This window comes from Myotis nattereri (genome assembly GCF_964212035.1).
Source record: "Myotis nattereri genome assembly, chromosome: 2".
NCBI lineage: Eukaryota > Metazoa > Chordata > Mammalia > Chiroptera > Vespertilionidae > Myotis > Myotis nattereri.
This window is the reverse complement of record NC_138076.1, coordinates 139,657,558-139,683,207: the sequence shown is the minus strand read 5'-3', so window position 1 is coordinate 139,683,207 and position 25,650 is coordinate 139,657,558. Positions and strand designations below refer to the sequence as shown.

Below are 25,650 nucleotides of genomic sequence, written 5' to 3'. Positions count from 1 at the left end.
CCCAGAAGTCTTCTGGATGGGTACATTATTTCAATATCCAGTGAAAGGTTAACGAAAGAAGAAATCCTGCCTTCCACAAAAAGGTATGATAACATTGAAAGAAATTATGTCGTTACATGGAACACAAAATTAACATTATATATATATATATATATATATATATATATATATATATATTTGATAAACTAAATGGTTTAATATAAATTGATATTAGAAAACTTTGCAAGAAAACTTTTTGGATTATAATGTAATTAGAATAACTGATGTGTAGAGCCAAATTTATCTCTGCAAATAGATAATGATGAGTTATTTCAGGATATTGTCTTGCTTGTATGTATAATATACACTCTGATTTATATGAAATTTCTCCATGTGAGAAGATGTGATTTCTAATTAACCATTTGTGCTTAAGCATGGCACATTGTTTCCATGATAGGCAGTAAAAACCAAACATATATAACATTATTTCTTCAGGTAGTGTGAGATAATAGCGTTTTCCCAAAGTTTCTGAGCTAAAAATCTTAACATGTGACTTTTTTTTTTTCTGTGTAGGACATTCACATTTGATAACCTTTCTCCAGGGACTGACTTTTCAGTTAGCATTATAACTACCAAGGGATTAAAGAGAAGCCATCCTATTGTCCTCATGGTTAGCACTTGTGAGTTCACTTTATATTTGATTAACTTTTCATGGGTAGAAATAAGGGGGATAGTTTTGTTTAAAGCCAATATCTAACTTAAAATGAATGAATTTGGAACTAGTTTGTGACATGCTTGAGAAGGAGCACTGCATGAAATATGGAGAAAGCCTGAGTTATATTCCTGCCTCTATCACTTATTAGTTATGTGACCTTGGGCAAAACTACTATGTCCACACTTAGAAAATGAGAATAATCATCCCTACCTTGGTATAAAATCTTGTTACTAAAATGAAATTCAAAAGTTCTTAGTGAAAGTTCAAAGTGCCCTAAATCCCAGGGCACTAGCATTATGAAATACTTGACATTTTTCTAACATTTTGACTGTATCTATAACATTTTATGAAAGCCAAACAAAAACCTTGGACTATGATAAAAATAGATGGCACTGTGTTTTCAATTGCATTATTTGGGTTCAATTTGTCTCTTCGGACCTTATTAGCATCACTTACATGTATGAATATATTCAGACATGTTCCAAAGATCCCTGTCATCTGTAGGTCATAGTTGCCTGAATGTGCAGGCAAGTACCAGTGCCCTAGGAGAATGAGAGGAGGCTTAATTTCGGAATTTTCCATGTGGAGGAAGGGAAAGCTCCGGCAAATGCAGCAGCAGTCAAATCAATTCCAGGGAAAGAAACTAAAAAATTTGAGCACTTATATATCAACATGGTACTATGTGCTTAAGGCTCCACATTGACTCTCCCAAGATTATCTAAAATGTAGGTTAAGGCTCAGAGGCATTCATAATTCATTATTTAAGGTGAGATTTAACCCAGGTCTAAGCTAACTGATATGATACTGCTGCCTCTCAAAAAAATCATCCTAAAAACACACACACACACCAGAAATAAATGAGAAATGGCTTCACTTTTTAAAATGGTAATTCATTATTTTATATCAGTGAAACCTTCTTAGATTTGCATGTGTCATTATAGTTGTCAACATCACCATCACCATTGTCATCATTGTTGTTTTCATCACATTGAATGATTGTTCGTTGTCAAGCACCTTGCAAGGAATTTTTATGATTTATATCACTTAAATTTTAATGACAACCTTTATTCTATCAATCATAATGAGGTGCTTTTTTTCAAATGAGGAAAGTGGGGATTAGAGAATTTCAGTAGCTTATACATGATGACAGGGATTTGAACCCACATTTCCCATTAAAGTCTGTCCTTATAACCACTGTTTCAGTAGAAGAGTCACTGTGTTATTGGAAGGCCTGACTCCACCCATTCTTGGCTCTGTGACTTTTTAGAAATCATTATTCTATTTGGACCTCAAGTTCCTCATTTCTACCCAGTTTAATAATATATTTTTAGAAGTTGTTCCGGCTTTGTTTTCCCTGACAATTTCACTTGTGTCTTTAACGATATATAATTTTTTGTACCACCCTGTCTTTGAAAGCCACCTCAAATCCATTTAGAAGTAGATGGGATATTAAAAAATTTACAAAACAGAGCTAAAATATAATGGTAATGTGGGGTGATAAATTAATTCCAGTAGGAAGGCAATATGCACTCTAAAAAACGAAATAAAAAGAATTGTGAATCAGCAATACAGGTTTAATTTTGAGCTGAATTCTAATAAATTAAATTAGTATGTAAGTAGGGACAAAATATCATGCAAAATTTGAATTTAGAGATGAAATTATTTGACTCCAATGAAATGTTAATATCACATTTCTTCCAATTAAGGAAAGCAATGCAACATTTCAATTTGAAATATGATTTATAAGTAGAGACATGTTACTGATTAGAAAAATAAATTTCTAGAACCTTCTTAGATAAAATGTTTAAAGGAAAAAGGAATTTGTGAACTTAAGGAAGGGGAAAAGGTGCATCTCTTACTTTATGCAGTGCCATAAAATTTTAAGTTAAAAATTCCAATTGTAATAACTGCACACTGAATTCTGCTATGAGAAAAATATTTTTGAAAATCCATAGTTCATATAATTTTATTGTGGAAAAAGGCTTTCTAGAAAATTATTTTTTTTCCTTCCACTATAAAGATGAGGAGACTGGGACTCAGGGTAAACAGCTTGCATGAGATCAGATGGTGCTAAAACTGACTAGAAAAACCTAGGTATCCTGTCCTCTCTTTCATAGTGTGATAGTCCAAGGTCATCAGTCCAGTGTAGATAAGATAATGGCAGAACCTTTAAAAAAATATTGCTATGTCTTATTACATTGCCCTAGGTCCAGACCCACCATCAGACCTGCTAATTTTTGGGCAGGAAGAAAACACAATATATTTGTCTTGGAAATTCCCACAAGGAGGCTTCGAAAAGTTTCAGGTAAAGAACAGTGCTGCTATCATAAAACCTTGATGTTTATTGAGGTCTTTATTTTACTACTTCTTTTTGTCCTTTGTTTTACATTAATGGTTTTAGATATTATAGTAGCATTCCTTTAATGCAGTGGTTTTCAACCTTCTGGCCTTTTAAATACAGTTCCTCATGTTGTGATCCAACCATAAAATTATTTTCATTGCTACTTCATAACTGTAATGTTGCTACTGTTATGAATCGTAATGTACATATCTGATATGCAGGATGGTCTTAGGCAACCCCTGTGAAAGGGTCGTTAGATCGCCAAAAGGGTCGTGACCCACAGGTTTAGAACCACTGCTTTAATGTAAAATTCTTCTCCAAAGCTGCCGGCAGCCGGTCCATCCTTGCTGTTTCAAGGGACCTGGCATATATGGCATACTGTTCTTAATATGTTTGCTCACTTTCTTGGCACTATGTGTTTTAACCAAGGTCACCTCTCTGAGAAAGGTGGTTTCCCCAGGTAGGGATTTTCCCCTGAAGTTAGGGAGGGAATAAAACCCCTTAACTAAGTGCCACGCGGGTAATTAATCACTTTATCTAAGAACAATCATGCTTAAGCTACATAATCTTTACTCCCTGGAATGGAGATAAGAAACGCCCTAACCTTTGGAATAGAGATTGATAGGATTGGAATCAACTGGTATAAATACAGATGTAACAAGACAACAGGAGACAGAACTTAGAAGACAGAACCAAGAGAGACAAAACCTACACACAGAACCTAGACACAGAACCTACACAGAACCTAGAGACAGAAGAACTTCGCTGGAGAGAACATGGCAAAAGATCCTGGACAGAAACTGGCTACAGAACCTAGAGACAGAACCTAGCGAGAGAACCTGGCTGAAGAACCTAGAGACAGAACCTGGTACAGAACCTGGATAGAACATGGGAAGAGAACCGGACTAGAACCTGGTGACTGAACCTGGCTGGAGAACCTGGAAAGAACCTGGCTAGAGAACCTGGAGAACCTGGCTGGAGAACCTAGCAAGAGAACATGGACACAGGACCTGGCTGGAGATCCTAGACAGAACTTGGCTGGAGACCCTGACAAGAGAACCTGGCTATGATGATCACCTGAACGCTGCCTCTGTGTCATTCCTTCTTCGCCGACTCCGTCCACACCTTTGGGAACCCCTGGACCTGCTGGCTTCTATGTACTGCTTTAAAAATACAAAGTTGTCATGGGAGGCATTCAACGTTAAATAAAAGCTGATACTTGACTTTAAATGAGCTTGGAATTTCAATGGAGCTAGGCATGCACATACATAGTACAAAAGTAAATAGAGAAATGACGGCACTGGAGGATAATGCTTCTGTTGCAGCACTGGCCAAAATAACAATTCTAGGAGTTAAAGCTGGGAGATGTGCCACAGGTTCCCTTTCAGGGGATATATGGATATAAAGAAGAAACCATGTTGAGATTGATAGGACGGGCAGAGACCTGGAATGGTTTGGTCCCACATCCATGTGGGATGGTTAAAAATCCCAGAGGAATATCCTGGCTTCATAGGTCCCCTCTGAGGAGCAAGGGGTTCCAGCCCCACACCAGAATCCCCACCTCAGGGTTGCAGTGCTGAGAAGTACCCCAAACTTCTGGCTGTGAAAACCAGCGGGGATTGTGGCTGAGTGAGATGGAAGGCTCCTGGAGTCCTAGGTGTTCCTCTTAAAGGGCCCACATGGACTTACTTAGACTCATTCCTCTGACCTCCAGCACTGGGGCATCAGGGACATAAGGGGAGGAACTGAGTTGACTGTCTTTAAAATGAGGGCTTGTGGGGGAAGCTTTCTTCCAGAGACCATTGTTCCTAACTCCCCCTTCCCCGCCCCAGGGCCAAGAGACAAGTGCTATATCTGATCTGAGTCTCCATCAACCTGGCTCACACTGTTCACCCCACCTGGGGATTCCCTGAGACCCTGCTCTACCCAACTTACAGGCCCACTGGAGCTGTTTCCAGTGGCTTTTCTATACAAATGGCCAGTCTTGGTTCATGCTGTAGACTTTCCTAAAATATCTCAAAGGTTTACAAACCCCAAACAAGCAGCATCTGGCCTCAGTGTGCCCCATATCTCTTGCTAAATAGCCCCATGCCTGGCAGTAGTGGCAGCCAACATTCGTTTGTAGCTTGGCCTCTCCCATCACCTCCAAGCCCAGCACAAGTAGCATCCATCTGCAGATCACTTTGTAGCTCATGCTTGGTAGCCCTAAGCAGGGCATCGGTTACAGCTGATCCTTGCTTACACCTTCTGTGAGGCACCAGAGCCAGCACATCCAGTGGATGCCTTCAGACCATGTTGAAACATAACCACCCAACCACCTCCGCAAGTGACACAATCAAGGGGTGAACTCAGTGGACACTTGAACCCCACTGAGGCAAGTCCTGTGCTGTGGGGTTGGCCTCTGTGCAGAAGATCCTCTGCTGTAGTCACTGGCAGTCCTTACAGCCGATCGGCTTGGGGGTAAAACACCCCCCATTGACAGTAAACAAGGCTCAACTACAATAAAAAGATGTGCACCGGTCAAGGGTAGGAAAGGAGAGTGCACCTGGAGTCCCCAGTTTAAGTGACCTGAGAGACTGTGCCACTATAAAGCTACTCTACCAAATCTGGGAGACATAGCAGCTCTACCTAATACATAGAAACAAACACAGGGAGTTGGCCAAAATGAGGAGACAAAGAGACATGTCCCAAATGAGAGAACAGAACAAAACTACAAAGAACCAAACAAAATGGAAACAAGCAATCTACAGATGCAGAGTTCAAAACACTGGTTATAAGAATGCTCAATGCACTTAAGAGTAGACGAATTTTGGGAAAACTTCAACAAAGAGATAGTAAACATTAAAATAAAGTTAGAAACATAAAAAAGAACCAGTCAGAAATGAAGAATGCACTAACTGAAATGAAGAATACATTACAGGGAATCAACTGTGGAGTAGATGAAGCAGAGGATCAAGCTGGCAATTTGGAAGAATTTAAAAAAAATAAGGATAGTTTAAGGAGCCTGAGGACAACTTCAAGCATACTAACACTTGCATCATGGGGATGCCAGAAGGAGAAGAGAGAGAGAGCAAGGAATTGAAAACCTATTTGAAAAAATAAAGATTGTGAACTTCCCTAAGCTAGTGAAGGAAATAGACACACAAGTCCAGGAAGAGAGTCCCAAACAAGATGAACCCAAAGAGGCCCACACCAAGTCACATGATAATTAAAATGCCAATGGTCAAATACAAAGAGAGAATCTTAAAAGCTTCAAGAGAAAGCAGTTAATTACCTACAAGGGAGCTCCCACAAGACTATCAGCTGATATCTCAACAGAAATTTTGCAGGCCAGAAGGGATTGGCACAAAATATTCAAAGTGATGAAAAGCAAGGACCTATAATCAAGATTACTCAGCAAAGCTAGAATTGGAGGACAGATAAAGAGCTTTTCAGACAAGAAAAAGGAACTAAACACCATCAAACACAGTATTACAAGACATATTAAAAGGTCTTATTAAGGAAAAAGAAGAGGAAGAAGAAAGAAGGAGGAAGAGGAGGAGGGGGCAGGAGAAAAAGAAGAAAAGTAAAAAAGTGAATAAAAATGCTTATTCATTTGTTTTGTTTTTTAGAATCTGCATTTAAGTGAAATCATATGGCAGTTGGACATCCCTCTCACAATCCGGAACTGCTGGCTTCCAACAGCTTCTGTCTGATCACCCCTAACCACTCCCCTGCCGGCCTGATCAACACCTAACTGCTTCCCTGCTGGCCCGATTGCCCCCAACTTCCCTCCCCTGCGGGTCTGGTCCCCCCCCAACTTCCCTCCCCTGCGGGCCTGGTCCCCCCCAACTTCCCTCCCCTGCGGGCCCGGTCCCCCCAACTGCCATCCCCTGTGGGCCTGGTCACCCCTAATTGCCCTCCTCTGTGGTACCGGTCACCCCTAACTGCCCTCCCCTGCAGGCCTGGTCGCCCCTCACTGCCTCCCCTGGTGGCCATCTTGTGGTGGCCATCTTATGACCACATGGGGGCAGCCATCGTGTGCGAGGTTGTGACAGTCAATTTGCATATTCTTTATTATAAAGGATGGTGTCAGATGGGTACTAAATTTATCAGGGCAATCACTTCATAGGTTATATAAATGTCTAATCACTGGGTGTACATCTGAAGCTAATATACTATTGTATATTAACTATAAATAAAATTTTTTAAAAAGGCATTAGCATGTGTATTACACACTAGTTAAGTTTAAAATATTTAAAATGATATGTAAAATATTAGTTATTAAATAACCAGAGACCTAGTGCATGGATTCATGCACCAGTGGGGTCCCTCAGCCTGGCCTGTAGAGATTGGGCTGAAACCAACCCAGTTCACAGATTTGTCCTGAACATGTGTGGCCCGTCTCAACCAGTCCTGATCAGCCAGACCCCAGCAGCAAGCTAACCTACCAGTCGGAGCGTCTGCCCCCTGGTGGTCAGTGTGCATCATAGCGACTGGTCAAACGATCTAATGAATGGTCGGACACTTAGCATATTAGGCTTTTATTATGTAGGACTAGAGGTCCAGTGCACAAAATTCATGCACGGGGGCGTCCCTCAGCCCGGCCTGCACCCTCTTGTAGTCCGGAACCCCTCGCTCCTTACTTTCTGCCTGCTTGCTCCTTAGCATTGCTGCGGAAGCAGGAGAGGCTCCCATGACCGCCACTGTGCTCGCCAGCCGTGAGCCTGGCTTCTGGCTGAGCGGCACCCTCCCTGTGGGAGTGCACTGACCACCAGGGGGCAGCTCCTGTGTTGAGCGACTGCCCTGGTGATCAGTGTGCATCAGAGTAACTGGTTGTTCTGGTTGTTCCGCTGTAATGATTGCTTCAGCTTTTATTATATAGACTAGAGGCCTGGTGCACAAAAATTTGTGCACTTGGGGGGGAGGAGGGGCCCCTCAGCCTGAACTGTGCCCTCTCGCAGTCTGGGACCCCTCAGGGGATGACCACCTGCTGGCTTAGGCCCACTCCCCAGGGGATTGGGCCTATGATGGCAATCAGACATCCCTCTGGCAGCCCGGCAGCCCTCGGGGGATGTCCACTTGCCAGCAGGGAGCAGGCCTAAACTGCAGTCGGACATCCTTAGCGCTGCTGAGGAGGCAGGAGAGGCTCCCACCACCACGGTGTACTGGTAGCCATCAGCCTGGCTTGTGGCTGAGCAGAGCTCCTCCCAAGTGAGAGCGCACTGACCACCAGAGGGCAGCTCCTGCATTGAGTGTCTGCCCCCTGGTGGTCAGTGTGTGTCATAGTGACCAGTCATTCCCAGTCCTTCTGCTGTTAGGGTCAGTTTTCATATTACCCATTTACTATATAGGATAGAGGCCTGGTGCACAGGTGGGGGCCAGCTGGTTTGCCCTGAAGGGTGTCCTGGATCAGGGTGGGAGTCCCCCTGGGGTGCCTGGCCAGCCTGGATGATGGGCTGATGGCTGTTTGCAGCTGGTCATACCCCCTTCAGGGTGGGGGTCTCCACTGGGGTGCCTGGCCAGCCTGGATGACGGGCTGATGGCTGTTTGCAGCTGGCCACACCCCCTTCAGGGTGGGGGTCCCCACTGGGGTGCCTGGCCAGTCTGGGTGAGGGGCTGAGGGCTGTTTTCAGGTTGGTGGGCGACTGAAGCTCCCAGCCTCTTCTTTTTTCTTTTTCTTTTTTGTATTCTGGGATTTATTTACCTTCTATGGCTGTCACTGGAGCTGAGAGCCATTTTCAGCTCTGAGGCTGTTGCCGGCTGAAAGCAGGTATCTGGGTTTGTTTAGATTCTATAATTGAAACTCTGTTGCCATCACTGGCCACTCTAAGCTCTGAGGCCACTGGCGGCTGAAAGCAGGTACCTGGGCTTTGTTTAGGTTCTATAATTGCAACATTGTTGCATCCGGAGCTCAGAGCTGGCCTGTGGCCGGCGGGGAACCTTTGCTTCCTCCATCACTGGAGGAAGCAGGCCTCCTGTTCGCTTCAGCTGCCTGGCTGCCAGCTGCCATCTTGGCTGGCAGTTAATTTGCATATCTCGCTGATTAGCCAATAGGAAAGTGTAGCGGAGTTACGGTTAATTACCATGGTTCTCTATTATTAGATGGGAATAGTTTATAGATAGAGAGATACTATTATAGATATAACTGTAAGGCTTATATAAAGTATAAAGCCTTCTGTGGCTCTCTACTGTCTGCCTAATATTATATATATTGCTTTTTGTGACCTTTGGTTCCAATGAGTGACTCCAACAGCCTTTCTAATCTTCTACTTTCCATATATCTCATATTTCCACTGAATTGTATTGCCCACCATTATTCTTATACTTTATGTTTTCCTGACTGTATTTTTTGGTTATATTGTTCTTTTCAACCAAATTACATTCTTTTTTTTTTCTTTTTTTAAATATATTTTATTGATTTTTTACAGAGAGGAAGGGAGAGAGATAGAGAGTTAGAAACATCGATGAGAAACATCGATCAGCTGCCTCCTGCACATCTCCTACTGGGGATATGCCCGCAACCCAGGTACATGCCCTTGACCGGAATCGAACCTGGGACCCTTCAGTCCGCAGGCCGACGCTCTATCCACTGAGCCAAACCGGTTTCAGCAAATTACATTCTTTTCTATGTTTTTCTTTGGCAGTTCTTCAGGACCCTACTCAGATATCATTCCCTATATAAAAGTTCCCTTTAATATCATTTATGAATCTTCCTTACTAGAAATTTTAGTGTCATCCTTTGACTGCTCTCTTTCATGTCTATATGTACTTGTTCATGGGATTGTAGTGATTCTCACTTAGAATTATTATAAAAATATTTCTCTTCCTTTCCATTTCCATTTTATATGCCTCAGGTGAGGCCCTTACCATTGTTCTTGGCTCCCTCTTACCCTCAGGATCAAGCCAACTTTCAGAACAATTCTAAATCTGTTGAACCATAATCTCATTGCCTTTTCCTACACTTACCTTAAATTCTGACTCATAATGTAAATGCATTAGACATCTTACTCTTTCTTTGATAGTCACACCTGCTTATCTGTGAAATATATCTGTGCAGTTGTTTTTCCTCCCTTAAATGACCACTTATATATTCTTCACTCTCACCAGTTTTTGAAGGGGGAGGGTGGTGGCTTCCCAACCTATTTCTAAAAATAGTTACTTACCTTCTTCTCTGACTCACACAACTTTATTTTTTATCTCTCTATCCCTCGCCCTTCCTCTCTGTAAAAAATCAATAAAATATATATATATATAAAAAAGACTGGAGGAGGTAAGATCAAGTTCCCAAACCTTCTAAAACAAAAGGGAGGAGGGTACTATGTATTAAGGTATGGTTGATTAACCAAGGCAGATTTCCAAAGGAACTGGTTTGAATAAAATCTTAAGTCACCATGCATTGTCAGTTCCACTACTGAAATAGAAATTCCACTTGGCTCTTAAAGGGTGGAAAACCAAATTATTTAAAAGTTCCCTACCAATGTGAAATGATGGAATCTGTGTGGCCTGCAAGGTCATCAAAGTCTATGTCATAGAGAACATAAGAACACAAGTATCATCTTTCTTATGAGATTAGGATATCAACTTCAGTTTTGTTTTTTTGTTTTTGCAGAAGAATTAATCTCTGAGTGATATTCTTATACAAAATATTCTGGTAATAAATTTTATATTAGGGTTTTCTTTAAACAATAGAAATCCTTATTTTGTTTGGCCCAGCATTCTGAGAGTTCAAAAGATAAGGAATATTTATTAGTATGGACAAACTGTGAAATTCATTTAAACACTGAATATTTGTTCTAGCTAGTAATCCTCTGAAAGTATTGACTTCCTTTTTCATAAGTACTGTGAGTGCAAAAATATTTATATCTTTAAATAGAATCTCAGAACTGTAATGGAACTGAAGGTCTAATCTATTCCAAGCATAAAAATAAATATTAGATTGCATATTTAAGACCTAAGAGAATTCATTGTGAACTTAGGAAAAAATCAATAGTTGACATAGAACATTTATGAAAGTTTGCCATTTCCTTTCGTACACATTTTAACTGTTTTTTTAATGAACTCAGTGATGTAACACCAGCACTATCCAGTAGAAATATAATGTGAGCCACAAATGAATAATATGTGTAATTTAAAATTTTCTAATAGAAACAGTAAAAAGGTAAAAAGAATAAAGGGAAATGAATTTTAGTAATATATTTTATTTACCCCAACATATTCAAAATACTAACATGTAAACGATATATAAATTATTAATGATATATTTTACATTGTTTTATACTAACTCTTCAAAATAGAGTGTCCATTTTATACTTTAAAACATCTCAGTCAGTTCTGACTGGACACATTTGAAGTACTTAACAGCCACATTGACAAGGGGCTATGATAGTGGACTACGCAGCTACAGGGTGACTGTTGTCATCTGAATTTAATGATAAGGTGGAAGATGGCAAAAGTTGGCCCATCTATGCCCAGCTCAAATCCCACTTCTTTTTTGAAACCTTCTCTGATCCCATTATCAGAGAGTAATATTTCCTTACACAAAGCTTTTATGAAACTTCAGTTTAACCTTTTCTGTGTTACTTTTGCCATGCTATCTTATATTGCTATTGTAGATGTACATGTGCTAACATCACCATTTCCTTAGGGGTAGAGTTCCAAAGTTACTGTATACTTGTCCATAATTTCTATCTTCCAGACCTTATGTGCTAGCCTTCTAATATGATGCAACTTTGATATAGATGCCTGTGTTCAGTTATCCTGTGACCTTACAAGGTGTGGTAGGCAGTTTGCTGGAACAGAAGGATCAAAGCCCTGGAATTTCTTACTATGAATCCCAACTTCACTTCAACTGTGAGACCTTGGGAAAATTTTTATATTCTTTGGTCCTATTTTTTCTGTCAGTGAAGATTATTATTATTTTATAGAATTGTTGTGGGAATTAAATGAGATACTGTATTTGTCATATAAATTTTGTGAGGAAAGACCTTTTGCCCACTCATCACCTTTTGGTTCCATTACTGAGATCAGTATCTGATATATAGCAAGAGTCAATAAATATTTTGATGAGTGAATGATTGAATTATTACTTTTCCCTTTTTTTTAAGGAAAAAGAAGCTCAGTTTTTTAAAAGGTTAACTATGTAAGCGTTTATCATTTTAAATATGTTTTTATTGATTTTTTAGAGAGAGAGGGAGAGGGAAAGAGAGATAGAAACAATGATGAGAAGAAACATTATCCATCTGCTGCCTCCTGCATGCTCCCTACTGGGGATTGAGTCTGCAACCCAGGCATGTGCCCTGACTGGAATCAAATCAGTGACCTCTTGGTTCATGGTTTGACACTCAATCATTGAGCCACACTGGCTGGCCAAAGAAGCTCACTTTTAATGTGAATTTCTCTTTATCCTTTCTCTTGCCATATAGCAATCATCATTTTCTTTCGTTTTAAGCAAAATAAAAGGTATCATTTTGTGATTCAGAGACTCCTTACCATGGCTTACAAGGCTGTCCTGTGTGACCCCAGCCCTGTCCTTTCCAGTATCTCTCATCTCAGGAAAGGATAGGTTCTTGCAATCACTTTCTTGGTTATCTTTGTTTCTTCCTATTCACTCATCGCTCGGTTCATCAGCTAGTTAGTTCTGCCACTTCCACCTCTAAAACCCTTAATGTGTGCACTTCCCTCCATCCCCATTACATTACTCTTGTCCTAGGCACTATCATTTCTTACTGAGGCCAGCAGCCGACGTGACAGATAATAGCCTCTCGCCTCCTAACTGGTCTGCTTTCAATCTTGAGTACCTTACAATCCACTTTCCACATCACAGCCAGAGAGGACTATTACAAACTGTGTCTCTCATTTGTTCAACACCCTCCACAGATTTCCACTGCTCTTCAAATTAAATCTAAACTCCTTGCAATGGTCTCCAACACTTCATTTGATTGGACCTTCATCTACATATCCTGTCTACTTAGTTATTATGTTGAGGCCATATTTGGCTTTTTCTGTTTCTCAAGCACATCCCCATTATAAGATTTTTGTGCTTGACATTCATTATGCATGAATATCTTGCCTCCAGTTTTGGTTTATTTTTTTCCTAACATTGAGTTTATAGCTCAAATACCATCTTCTCATATTCTCCTCTGATTACCTACTCTAAATAAAACTGCTCTTTCTATTCACTCATCCTGTGGATGATTTATCTCATTCATTTATTTATTGAGTTGCTTATTGTTAGGTGCCACCACTAGAAATGTAATTTCCTATAATCAGAAACCTTTTTTGTCTTATCTACACTAATAAAAGAGAAAAATGGTAATTGGCGTACGGCGATACCTTTTTCATTGGCTAATCAGGGCTATATGCAAATTAACTGCCAACTAAGATTGGCAGTTAACTGCCAACAAGATGGCGGCTAATTTGCATATGTAGGCACAATGCAGGGAGGCGAAAGGGAAAGCAGGAAGAAGCCCCCTGCCACTGACAGTGATTGGAAACCCAGGGGGGAGCTAAGAGCTGGGGGGCAGGGCAAAGGCGGCCCCCCAGCCATGATCGGAGAATCAGGCGCCTTTGCCGCCCTGGCCAGTGATAGCAGGAAGTAGGGGTGGAGCCAGTAATGGGAGCTGGGCACGGTCGAAGCTGGCAGTCCCAGGAGCTAGGGGTCCCTTGCCTGGGCCTAAAGCGAAGCCCACGATCACGGCGCCCCCCGCTGCCACTGCAGGTCCCCGCTGCCCGGGCCGGACTCCTAGGCCAGAGGCGTTAGGCCTGGGCAGGGGCGGAGCCTGCAACCGCGGGGAGCTGGGGGCCCCCTGCCCAGGCCTGACACCTCTGCCGGAGGCCTCAGGCCTGGTCAAGGGGCCGATCCGGTGATTGGTGATCGGAGGGTGATGAGGGTCAACTCCTCTGGCCGAGGCATCAGGCCTGGGCGGGGGGGCTGAGCCGGGGATTGGGGGGATATGATGGTCCCCTTGCCCAGGCCTGAAGCCTGGGTCAGAGGCGTCAGGCTTGGGCGGGGGGTGGAGCAAGCGATCAGAGGGAGATGGGGGTCCCCTGCCCAGGCATGATTCCTGGGCCAGAGGCCTCAGGCCTGGGCGGGGGCCAGAGCCAGTGATTGGGGGGAGATGGGGGTCCCCTGTCCAAGCCTGACACCTCTGGCGGAGGCGTCAGGCCTGGGCAAGGGGCCGATCAGGCGATCGGAGGGTGATGGGGGTCAACGCCTGAGGGCTCCCAGTATGTGAGAGGGGGCAGGCTGGGCTGAGGGACACTCTCCCCCCCCCCCCACCCAGTGCACGAATTTCGTGCACCGGGCCCCTAGTCTATATATAAAAGCCAAGCAGCCAAAACGACTGGGAAGACTGGAATGACTGGAATGACCGGCTGCTATGATGTACACTGCAGCGGGCCAACTGGCCCAATGGGGGTGGGGGTGGGGCCGGCCTCCCTCGGCCCCTCCTCCTAGCCGGCCTCCCCCCCAACTGCCCCCCCCCAACCCTGGTCAGGGGCAGGGCTGGCCAGGCAACCTCCCACAGCTTCCCCAACCCTCCCCACCCCTGGCCACCAGCTGGACCCCACCCATGCACGAATTCATGCACCGGGCCTCTAGTTTACTATAATATCTAGTATGTAGAATAATGCTTGCCCTAAAATAGGTGCTCTATAAATATTTGATAGATAAATACAACTTTACATATCAGTGTTCCCATATATGACTGGGGTGATGATGGAGGAAGACGTCAATGCTGAATGTAATTATCAGGAAAAGTTGGAACTTGAACTTTCAGTAATGGGTAGGATTCAGATGCATGGAAAAAAGGAGAGGATTTTCTACATTAGCAAGTTCACAAAGTCAGGAGTGAGCATTCTATCTGTTATTTGTAAATGTAATTCAATGATAGGGGCATCTTGAATAATAAATCATTCATGAAAAATTCTATCCTTTTAGAATGATTCAAACCATTCCTATATTCAGTGTTGGTATTCTCTAGTGAAAAATCTGACTTTTAAATCTTAACTGTAAAAGATTCACGTTTTTTACCCTTGTCTTTCTGTTTTGATTCACATTATTTTAAAGCAAATGCCCAAAGAAATGATCTTTCCATGTGGTTAACCAAGCCCATAAAATTATTTGCTTCTGGATAAAATATATAGCCATAGAATTATTTTTTACTATATGAATGAACACATTTCTTTCAGAGACTGTAAATTATTATCTGTTATTAAGTGAAACTTATTTTAAGAGATCATGTTAATCTTTAGGATTCAGATTATTTTTATTAAATATATTATATTACTAATGGTTATCCTAGTCTTACACAACCAATGAGATTATTTGTTAAATTTTAATGAATTAAGCAACAGTATCCTGGTTGCTTAGCAAAGTGTACTTGCATAATTGGGATCATTTTCCTCATCATTTAAAATTAATTATCCCAGGTCTTCAAACTATGCTTTGAAAGTAGACATAAAGCATGAATTCAGTTTTCTTCTGTTGGTTTCTATTAGGCATGTGTAGTCCACATACAATGGGAACAAACCTCTATTTTTCAAATTGCACTTTTAAAAATTTACATATTTTCATCATTAGGTCACTACAGACAAATTCTTTTCCTTCTACCCCTTTCATTTGTACCTTAATATGCCACTTACTATGTTTGAATTTAGTACTTTATTCAGGAAATATTCTTCTATTATTACGTGGTACTTTCTCCTATCATCCTTTTCCAGACCAGAAGTACTCAGCATTCTATTCACTCCTTCTATCTTTTCATATGCCAGACAAACAAGCTAATTGTCAGTGACACCTTACAAGTCAATAAGCAATGATATGCTTCTAGACCTAATGATTATCTTCCTCCAGTAACAAAACACTCTTCCCACAAAACAGCAATCAACATGTCTGCTTAGAAAATTTGTTTCACTCAACAATGTTCTTAAAAGCATAATAAAGTTGAAATAATATATAAAATCAATGTGATTACTTTCACTTAGAAATATCTTTCTGTTTTACAAATGTGAGGTAAGGAGTGAAGAAGAGTAAAGATCATTTAATGAATTAAAAAAACTCCAAGGTATTGGAATGATCAGATTACTCCACTGAAAATTTCTAAAGGCAATGCCAATTCTCAAAGCTTTAATGAATAATTGATTGGCTCAGGTTATGATAAAAAAATGGGCTGGTATGGAATGTGACATTTATGATTCATTCATTTAACAAAAAATTGAAGCGCCTTCTTCATTCTGGGTGTCTATTTTTGTTCTCTCTCTTGCTGGTTTTGTCTTAACCCCCAACACTGACTGACTGCCAATGACATCAGTTTAACGGTCCTGCAAACATTGGCTCTCTCCCCGGCACATGCATGGGTTCTCCGAGGCCCCTGGGGAGTACCTCCACTGCCCACTTCTTTGACATGACAGACCAGCTCTGGCTCAATCATTTTTAACTCTTTTCAGCTCTTTTCAGCTCCTCCCTGTGGCATAATGTCCTGCTGCTTTCTGCTGTGAGGGTCTGTTTGCACGGAAGCCTCTTGGGGGAGGTTCTGGAAAGATAGTTCAAGCCTGACCACTCTTTGTGGTCTCTACTTCACCCATGGAGGCTCTGGCATCTTTGTCAGGGCACAGGTGGGTGTACAAATTGCTCCACGACTCTTTTTTCTTTTCTTTGTTCTCTTTTTCCAAATTCCTTTTTCTGTGATCAACCAGACATATGAACAAAACGTCCGCTGCCTAAGTATATGACCTACTGGGAGGTGCTGCTTTCTCTAGCAGGCACCCTCAGGTGATGGTGGTGATACTCGTGGCGCCCTCCTCATTTAGCTGGGGTGTGGGGTGTGGGCAAAAGCCCTACTTCCTACCTCTTGGGCAGCCAGAACAACGGCGTGGCATTCTCCCCTAGGCCAGAAAGTCAGACTTCAGTAGGTCCTGCTTTCTCCTGTCTTCTGCTTGCACGGAACTCGGAGAGTCTTTATAAAACTTTACATAATATTGTTTTGCTCTCAGGCAACCAAAAGGTAAAGTCCCAATCATTATGTACATATACACATATAAGTCAGAGCATATGTAAAAATAGTTTGAGACTATTGGTCTTTTAGTGAATTACTTCTATTTCAGTCCTCTATGCTTAGTGCTATGGGAAGTTGACTGCTATTTAGTCTCAACCAGACTCAAATTACTTCTTGGTGAACATAGGAAGGATCACAGCCCCAAGCTTGCAGTAGCAGTTTATGTGAATGTGACTAAGTACAAAGTTGGTGCTAAGTAAATACTTCTTAAACCATGAAAAACATCAATTTATCTCTCCTTCTTTAGGTATCTTATTGTATGACATCTAGGAAAGAAAAGCTATTTAAAGTAATTGTTTATGGAAACAAAGTTAAAGTAAAGAATTTGACTCCAGGTGTGGACTACATGTTTCACGTGAAGACAGTTAGAGGCAAAGACTACAGTGCATCCGTGATGAAAAAAGTGACTACAAGTAAGGGTATATCATAAATGAAATCTTTGTTTTATAGTTAAAAAAAATTGAAAGTATTTTGGCTCAGCATAAATAAAGCTATTTTAAAACACAAAGCCTGATAATAAAGGAATAATAAAAGCCTGATGATAAAAAAATGTTAAGAGAACTCTCAAAAATATATGAATTAAAATTTTCTTTATATGTGTAAATGTATTGGGAACTACATAGAGTTTTTTAAAAATCTGAAGTCAATATATATATATATATATATATATATATATTTATATGTCATGCATGTCACATATACGGAACACATGTGTGCATATGTATATATACACACATAATATAAGCACAATTTATTTTCATCTGAGGTAGAGTTTTGATAAACAGAGAACTCTATCTTCTTTTCCCCAAAGTTTGTAAATCATAAATCTGTCTTATAATGTTTTAGAGTTGGGAGAAGTTATAGTATTTGTTATACTATAGTATAACTATAAGAATTCTTGTAAAAGATTGTGAGGCCTGTAGGATCCTCTCCCAGTGGAGACCAATATTGCAAGAAACAACATGACTTCCATTGATGAGTGGATTGAAGTGAAGTGATATAGGACTATTAAAAAAAACTGATATAACCAGATCACATTAAAAAATGCCCTCACTTCTGGTCCTCATTGCTTCTCTAACTTATTTGTTCTGTCTCATCTTCATTTAACACTAGCTAACTGCTATGTGGTAGCTAAAAAATGAGCATTCAGGAGACACAAGACCACAAGAAAGACTATGGGAAGTGATTTAGGATTGGTTGAGGAAACTAGTTGGGAACAAGGGAGGATGTTAATACGACACTTCAATAAAAACATATATTTATATATATAATGTTCTATTTCTCTATTTGCATAGCTTAACATGTAGGACATTATACTAGTACCTGAATAAATTTAAGGATTATTACATAAGTGTTTAAATTATATTACTCATGTTTGCTATATCATTATATATATGTAGTTTTATTTACATGTAATTTACCTTTTCAATAGAACCGTCTAAGATATGTGGCTTAATATTAAAAGCTGTGAATACTTCTTCTGCAAATTTAATGTGGAATCCAACAGAAACCAACTTCACTCATTACAAGATTTATATATCAAACAGAACATTTGCAAAAGAATATTTCATTTGGGGAAGAATGACTGAGTACACAGTTACAGATCTGACTCCTGGTGGGATATATAACATCACAGTACACAGAGTAAGAGGCAACGTTGAAGGATCTGGAACATTTATCAGCGTTGTTGCAGGTATACAAATTCTTTTTGGTATTTTTAAAGTTCACATTTATATTGCATATTGTATTGTTCAAGATAAAATGTCAATGTATTTTTTAAAATTTGAAAACTTAGAGTCCACAGAATATTTAAGAGGGTCAATATACTCATTTTGATGGAATATTCTGAGGATTTTTGAGATAATAAATGTAAAATGTAAACTGAATAAAACAATATTTGGTATATAGCCAGTACTCAGTAAATGCAGCCAATATTATACTTAGTTTCACATTAAATTAAAGGTCCAGCTAGTGAAATTTGATGCTGATTTGGGGATCATCCATTCTCCTAAAATCTTTGTCTTTGATGTCCTACTATGTGCTTTACACATAGAAAAAACCCCATAGTCTTAGGATATGCAGAGAATAGTAAAGAATAGAAGCAAGAAAACACATAGTATAAATCAAATTAATTGGTGAAGTAATGGGTGTATGTTCAAACAATGTGGTTGCACAGAAAAAGGAAAGGCTAGCTCCATAGCATGGGTAGAGAAAGTTCTTTGAGCCTGATAGTATCTTCAAAAGGATAAGGAATTTTAAAAATATATATTTTTATTTATTTCAGAGAGGAAGGGAAGAGGAGAGAGAGATAGAAACATCAATGACGAGAATCATTGATCAGCCGCCTCCTGCACGTCCCCCACTGGGAATTGAGCCTGCAACCCAGGCATGTACCCTAACTGGGAATTGAACCCTCAATCTTTTGGTGCCTGGAACAATGGCCAACCAACAGAGTCACACTGGTCAGGGCCTTCTCTTCCACTTTAAAGGGTCTGTGTGCTTAGATTGGGCCTACCTTGGTAATTGAGTTTCATCTCCATTTTAAGGTTCACAATCTTAATTAAGCTTGAGCTCTGAAGCTATTTCTCCTGTGACTAAATCCTACTCTACCATTCACTTGTTAGCTTTGAGGCCTTGGAGAAGTTATCTAAATTCTTTGTTTCCCAATTTTCTCATTTAAAAATGGCAATGATAATTGTATCTACTTGTGAATTGTTATAACTGCTACATAAAACAATTTTTGAAAGTCCTTAGCACAGTGCATAGTATATAATAAACTTGGTAAGAGTTCTTATTTTTTGTATCCAACGCATGAGTATCCCATGGATCATAGTATATATTATGCCCAACATATAATTTAATCGTGGAAAGGCTTACTAGTAAATGTGATAGCTTATCATTACAGTTTTGGTACATGGGAAGTAATAAAAGCAATAATGCAATGAAACTTTGTAGAGTCTTCATGTTTTATTTTTAAAAAGCTGTGCATTGTAGGGTTTTGTTTTCTTGATACTGTCTTGATAGGTTTGTGCAACTGTTTTGTGAATATTCTGGGATATGTAACATTTTGGCCTCACTTTGTATGTATTCTTTTAGGAGTCAGAATATACCGAGGAGCTCTGGGTGTGCTGTTTTCTTCCATTTCAGATCTAGTTTTCCTTTCTTTCTCAAAGGTTAATATACAATAGTTTGTGTCAGAATTTTGTTTTTGAGGTTCTCCCAACTCTTTTGAGCTGTTTCCCTTATAGATACCAATCATGGGATATTTCTGTTTTTTGTCAGCTTCTCAAAATGCAGCTTAGGTAAATTTACTGAAATGTTGAGGGGAAAGCTGGGGGATGCTTTAGGGTGCACTAATATGTAGTGATTAGCAACATGCGACTACTGAGCCTTGACATTCGGCTAGTCCAAATTCAGATGCACTGTAAGTGTTTAAGACACATGGGATTTCAAAGACAGTTTGAAAAAAATTAACAATCTTATTAATATTTTTATAATGATTACATGTGAAATGATATTTTTTGATATATTGGTTTAAATAACATATATTGTTAAAATTAATTTTATATGTTTCTCCTTTTTTAGTGTGGCTGACATTATATATATATTTAAACATTTTTATTGATTTTTAGAGAGAGAGGAAAAGAGAAACATTGATGTGAGAGTGAAACATCAGTGGGCTACCTCCTGCATGCCCCCTGCGGGGGGTTGAGCCTGCACCCAAGGCATGTCCTGACCAGGAATATAACCTGAAACTTTGGTGCATGGGATGACACCCAACCAACTGAGTCACACAGGCAGGCGCTCACGTTATATTTTTATTGGAAGTTACTGCTTTAGAAATCATAAGAGATATATTTAGGCACATTTAAGGCTCTGAGATATCCTGCAATAAAGAAAACTAACAGAAAATGGAAATTATTTGACAAAGCGTTTTGATCATGGGACATCTATTAAGTTCTAAGGACTTAGGGTTCTGAAAATTAACTTTTGGGAGACCATGGCCTAAAAAAATATCCAATTAAAGCCTAGAATTCCTTTTGCTAGCCCGAATTAAATTGAACATATTGTGATTTTTTTGTTGTTGTTTTCTTAAAACTTCAAACATATCCACCTCTAGTTTTTATTGTTTAGTAACAATTAGGTTAAGAGTTGTATTTTTGTTTCATATTTTCCTACCCTTTGAGGGATTACATTCCATTGAGTGCAAGTCATGTATTTATTATGGGGTCTACCTTCAATTAATTGAATCTTTCAGCTCATACGCAAAGAGCTGCACTCTTCCATATGAGTTGGCATTGCTCTACCTCCTTACCTTTTATGAGGGCAGGCCTCGCTCCTCTGCTCAGACTTAGTAAGATCCCGCTAACTAGCATCTCACTGCTATTTTTAACCTTTCTCCAAATCATACCATTCCAGAGAAATGGTTTAAAATTAAATAACAAAAACAAAACCAAACAAACACCAAATCAGATTGCTTTCCTGCTTAAAATTTTTAAATGAATTTTCATTGTATTTAGGGGGTAAAAAATCTAAAATCTTTTTTATGGCCTGCATGTTCTTCAGACTGTTTCTCTTTCATATGTGATCCCAGAAACTCAGGCTGCCTTTTCTCACTTACTCTAATTTCTGCCTATTTCCCAGGCTTCTATCGACGCTGCTTTGAAAGGACTTTACCAAATTGTCTTGACGTTTTCAGACCTTCCCTCCTGATCAGATTGGCAAATTTCCAGACAAATATATTCTTCCTCCTCTTGGTGAGAGAGGCTTCATCCTTAGCCAAGAGTTCTTCAGTGTGTAATCTTAAACCTCAGTCTAGGAAACTACATCCTATCTCACCACTATCTCAGTAAGCAGACCTTCACTTCTCTGATCTTCCTTTTTCTTCCAAAACACCAAAACACCAAATCAGATTGCTGAGGTATTTTTCTAGATTCTTCTCTAAGACTTCATGGATATTAGCTATTTTCCGGGACCCTTGAAGCAGTAGTGTTGCCCTCATATAAATCAGTACGTGTTGGTAGTAGTTAATTGGACTTTTGTCATGTTGGACTTTTTGTCTATATTAATGTGGGCTGCTAGCAGAATCAAGCTCTTTTCTTTCAAGCCTCAGAATACCAAGGACATAAGTCTGTGTGCACAATGATCCAGGAAATATGCCAGTACCTATGAACAACAAAGGAATTGTACCCATCACAAACTGGGTATTTCCCTGATCTTTTATCTTGGGCTTATAATAATTCTAATTTTTTTATTAATGAGAGAGAGAGAGAGAGAGAGAGAGAGAGAGAGAGAGAGAGAGAGAGAGAAATCGATCCATTGCTTCCCGCTCTGTGGGCAATTTGGAGATGCCTGGAGAATGTATCTTTGAAAATGTTGTGGTGCAAGTTAATTAATTGATATCAGTTTCAGATGCTAGGGAAGCATTATAAGTGTTAAAGGAACTTTCAAAGGGGATAAAAAATAATTCTAAAAGTATCTCCCTCCCACCTCCCCCCAAAAGAGAAATTGACTTGTAAAGATTTCTATTTTATGCAATGTGCCATTATCAGTTTTGTTAGGAAAAGTACATTTAAAAATTATATTCATTTAAATGATTAGGGGCAGGGGACCGGGGGGGGGGGGTGTAAAATGGTAAGTGGAATTCAATTATTAATTCCAGACTCCTTTCTTCAGGAAACAGTGTTAAATTGGATGTGTACCGGGTATGTTTTTCACATTCTTGTCCTCATAAATTCTCTCCCTCCCCTATATTGTTTGTCTGAAATCTGCACTAAAGATAAAGTGGAATGAAAAAATGAGTCATTGGCAACCAATCAGCAGAACTTAATGTCCAAAACTCCCTTCAAGGAGGTACAGGCAGCATAAGAAAAATTTTGAAAACAGAGGAAGCAAAGATAGAAAATTATGGCTGAAATAGTTAGGACAGTTTCACTAGGTTAAAAACTATCATATTTCTTCTCCCATCTGAAAGCTTAGCTTTCCTTTAAAAAGAAACACCTAACTAAATATTTATCAGAATTTCTAACCCTTTACAAATTTTGCCAGGTTGTGGTTATACATTTTTTCCAATTGTCTTCTATTTGGTAAACATCCAGATAATTGGATAGATAGTTTGTACTTACTTTGCTCTAAAATGATTCAATTTTTCTATTACAACCAAGCTTTAAAAAACAATCTGGTCCACGAACAGATTTTAGTAAGAAAAAAAAAACCCCAGAGACAGATAACCTAAGTCAATATGCTATTTCTGATCATTATACTTAAAAATTAGTTATTGTTAAAGGTATGCTATACATGCCTAGCACCTCCGTATGGCTAGACATAATTTAAAGGACTCCATGCTTTCTAACAATGTGATTAGTTTGAAACTTGACCCTTAGCCTATTGATTTTCATTTTTTTTCTTTGAAGCTTTAGGTGAATAACCATTTGAAAACTCTAATTTTTCAATACCAGAGCCGGAAAAGCCCGAGAAACTTAAAGCCTTCAATATCTCCGCACGTTCCTTTTCCCTGCACTGGAGCCTGCCCTCCGGCCACGCGGAAGGGTTTCATGTGGATCTGGTTCCTGACAGTGGCTTTGTTACTATCAAAGATCTTGGAGGCGGAGAGTATCAGGTGTAGTTTTCATTATCACACTTGCCGAGCCCACTTGTATTTATATTTGGTCCTAATAGGAACGTTCTTTATGAAACTCATTCAGCACGAAAACATCCTCCTTTGAGAGTTTTTCAAAGCACAAGTTGAAGACAGAAACACTGTTGCCGAATTGAGGAGTGTAAGTTTCAGCATCGGTGGACTGTTACCTTAGCAAAGTCTATACTTTTTTTTTTGAGTCTACCCTGAACCTACAGCCAGCCATCCAAGGGTTCATGAATAGTTTAACAAAGAAAGGGCAGAGCTATTGAGTAATCCAGGCTCATTAATTGTGTACTTGCCAGGAGGATCTGTCTTTAAATCATTAATGCATGCAACATTTCTCTCTAGAGCCATCAATGTGATTCCACTGCCTGAAAAATGTAATAACGATGGATATTCTTATCCTATTTTTTTTAGTTTTTATTGGAACTTCAGAGACACAGGTATTTCATACATACTCATAAAAATGAGGGCTAAGCAATGGGCTATAGATTTAAGACTCTTAAATAGTTGTTTCTTGTGACAATGAACTAGCATAGATAGAAATACAGATTTAGTGTTCTATAATGCAGTATGTTTTGTAAGTTTTGTGTGTGAATAGTTGTGTGATAGAACACACTTATATTTTACAATACTGTGAAACTTGTGATATTTAAACAGTGCAGAGTTACACAGTAAAGTTGCTTTATTTTTATGACTGTGATGGGTTCATTATTTTAGCTTTCTTGCTTTCCAGGAAGAGTTTTATTGCAATTGTTTGTTTTTGGTGTTCTAGGTTGATGTTTCCAATGCTGTCCCTGGCACTAGGTACGATGTAACAATCTCTTCAATTTCTGCTACAACATACAGCTCACCTGTTAGTAGAACAGTGACAACGAACGTAACAAGTGAGTATGTGCTTCTATTTGGATCCAGTATAAATCTACTGGATGGGAACACTTATATTAGCAATATGGGCTTTATATGCACGAAAGCAGTTTGGTAATTAAAGCAAAATGGAAACTTAAGAAAGTGATCTGTCTAGGACCTTCATTTTACTGGTTCTTTCGTGTCCTTTTCTTTCAAAGACTAAAGGTAACTGTTCTATACCTGTTCATGAAATGGATCAGAGACTGTTACTAGTAATATTTAAATAATAAAGAGCCTGAAAATAAACTCACTGTACTTGCTAAGAAAGAATTATTCAGTTTGTAAGACTATTTCTTACTTTCTCAGTTTTGTGTGTAAGACTGTACAAGTAAGTTTCTTTTGAAAATAATCTGGCATCCAAAGTATATTTGGCATGTAGTATTTAGCAGCATTCCATTTTTTAATTTTCTTATAAAAGAATGCTTTTGGTATTTCCCAAAGCACTTAATCTTCTTATTTTTCTCTTGGTTCTAGGGAGGATACATTCACATTTAAGAGACTATTCATCTTCACAAGTGTACATTTGCAAATACTTTTCTTACCTATGACTGTTAACATACAATAATTTAACATGATTTTGCTTTAATAGAACCAGGGCCTCCAGTCTTCCTAGCAGGAGAAAGAGTCGGTTCTGCTGGGATTCTTCTGTCTTGGAATACACCCCCTAATCCAAATGGAAGGATTATCTCTTATGTTGTGAAGTATAAGGAAGTTTGTCCATGGATGCAAACAGCATATACACAAGTTAGAGCAAAGCCAGACAGCCTGGAAGTTCTTCTTACTAATCTTAATCCTGGAACAACATATGAAATCAAGGTAATATTTTTTTTAACAATTACTTAGTATTAAAATATTCCCTCTATTTTAAAGGTGAAGGAGCTTTTCCCATCTGATCAAGCCTTTACAGCTGCACAGAAGTGCCTGAGGAATGATAATTTAAATCATAATCTCAGTGCCCATCAGGGGTTTTAAAACAAACAAATGTTATAATTCTCTTTCATTTTTATGTGCATTTATGTAATTTATCTAT

The 25,650-nt window shown here is 39.4% G+C and overlaps 1 protein-coding gene across 2 annotated transcripts in view; it reads left to right on the top strand.

Annotated features, from left to right (window-relative positions):
• Positions 1-25,650, top strand: part of PTPRQ (protein tyrosine phosphatase receptor type Q) — a gene marked incomplete at both ends in the record, with an annotated part of 267,149 nt that overhangs the window by 26,321 nt on the left and 215,178 nt on the right. The window contains 3 exons of one of the 2 annotated variants that reach the window (XM_081083372.1): positions 24,037-24,154; positions 24,487-24,598; positions 25,210-25,436. In XM_081083372.1, the coding sequence (XP_080939498.1) occupies positions 24,101-24,154; positions 24,487-24,598; positions 25,210-25,436 (393 nt within the window). Of the gene's footprint in view, positions 1-24,036; positions 24,155-24,486; positions 24,599-25,209; positions 25,437-25,650 lie in introns of those variants that run through there. The other variant, XM_081083373.1, reaches the window with a different exon arrangement.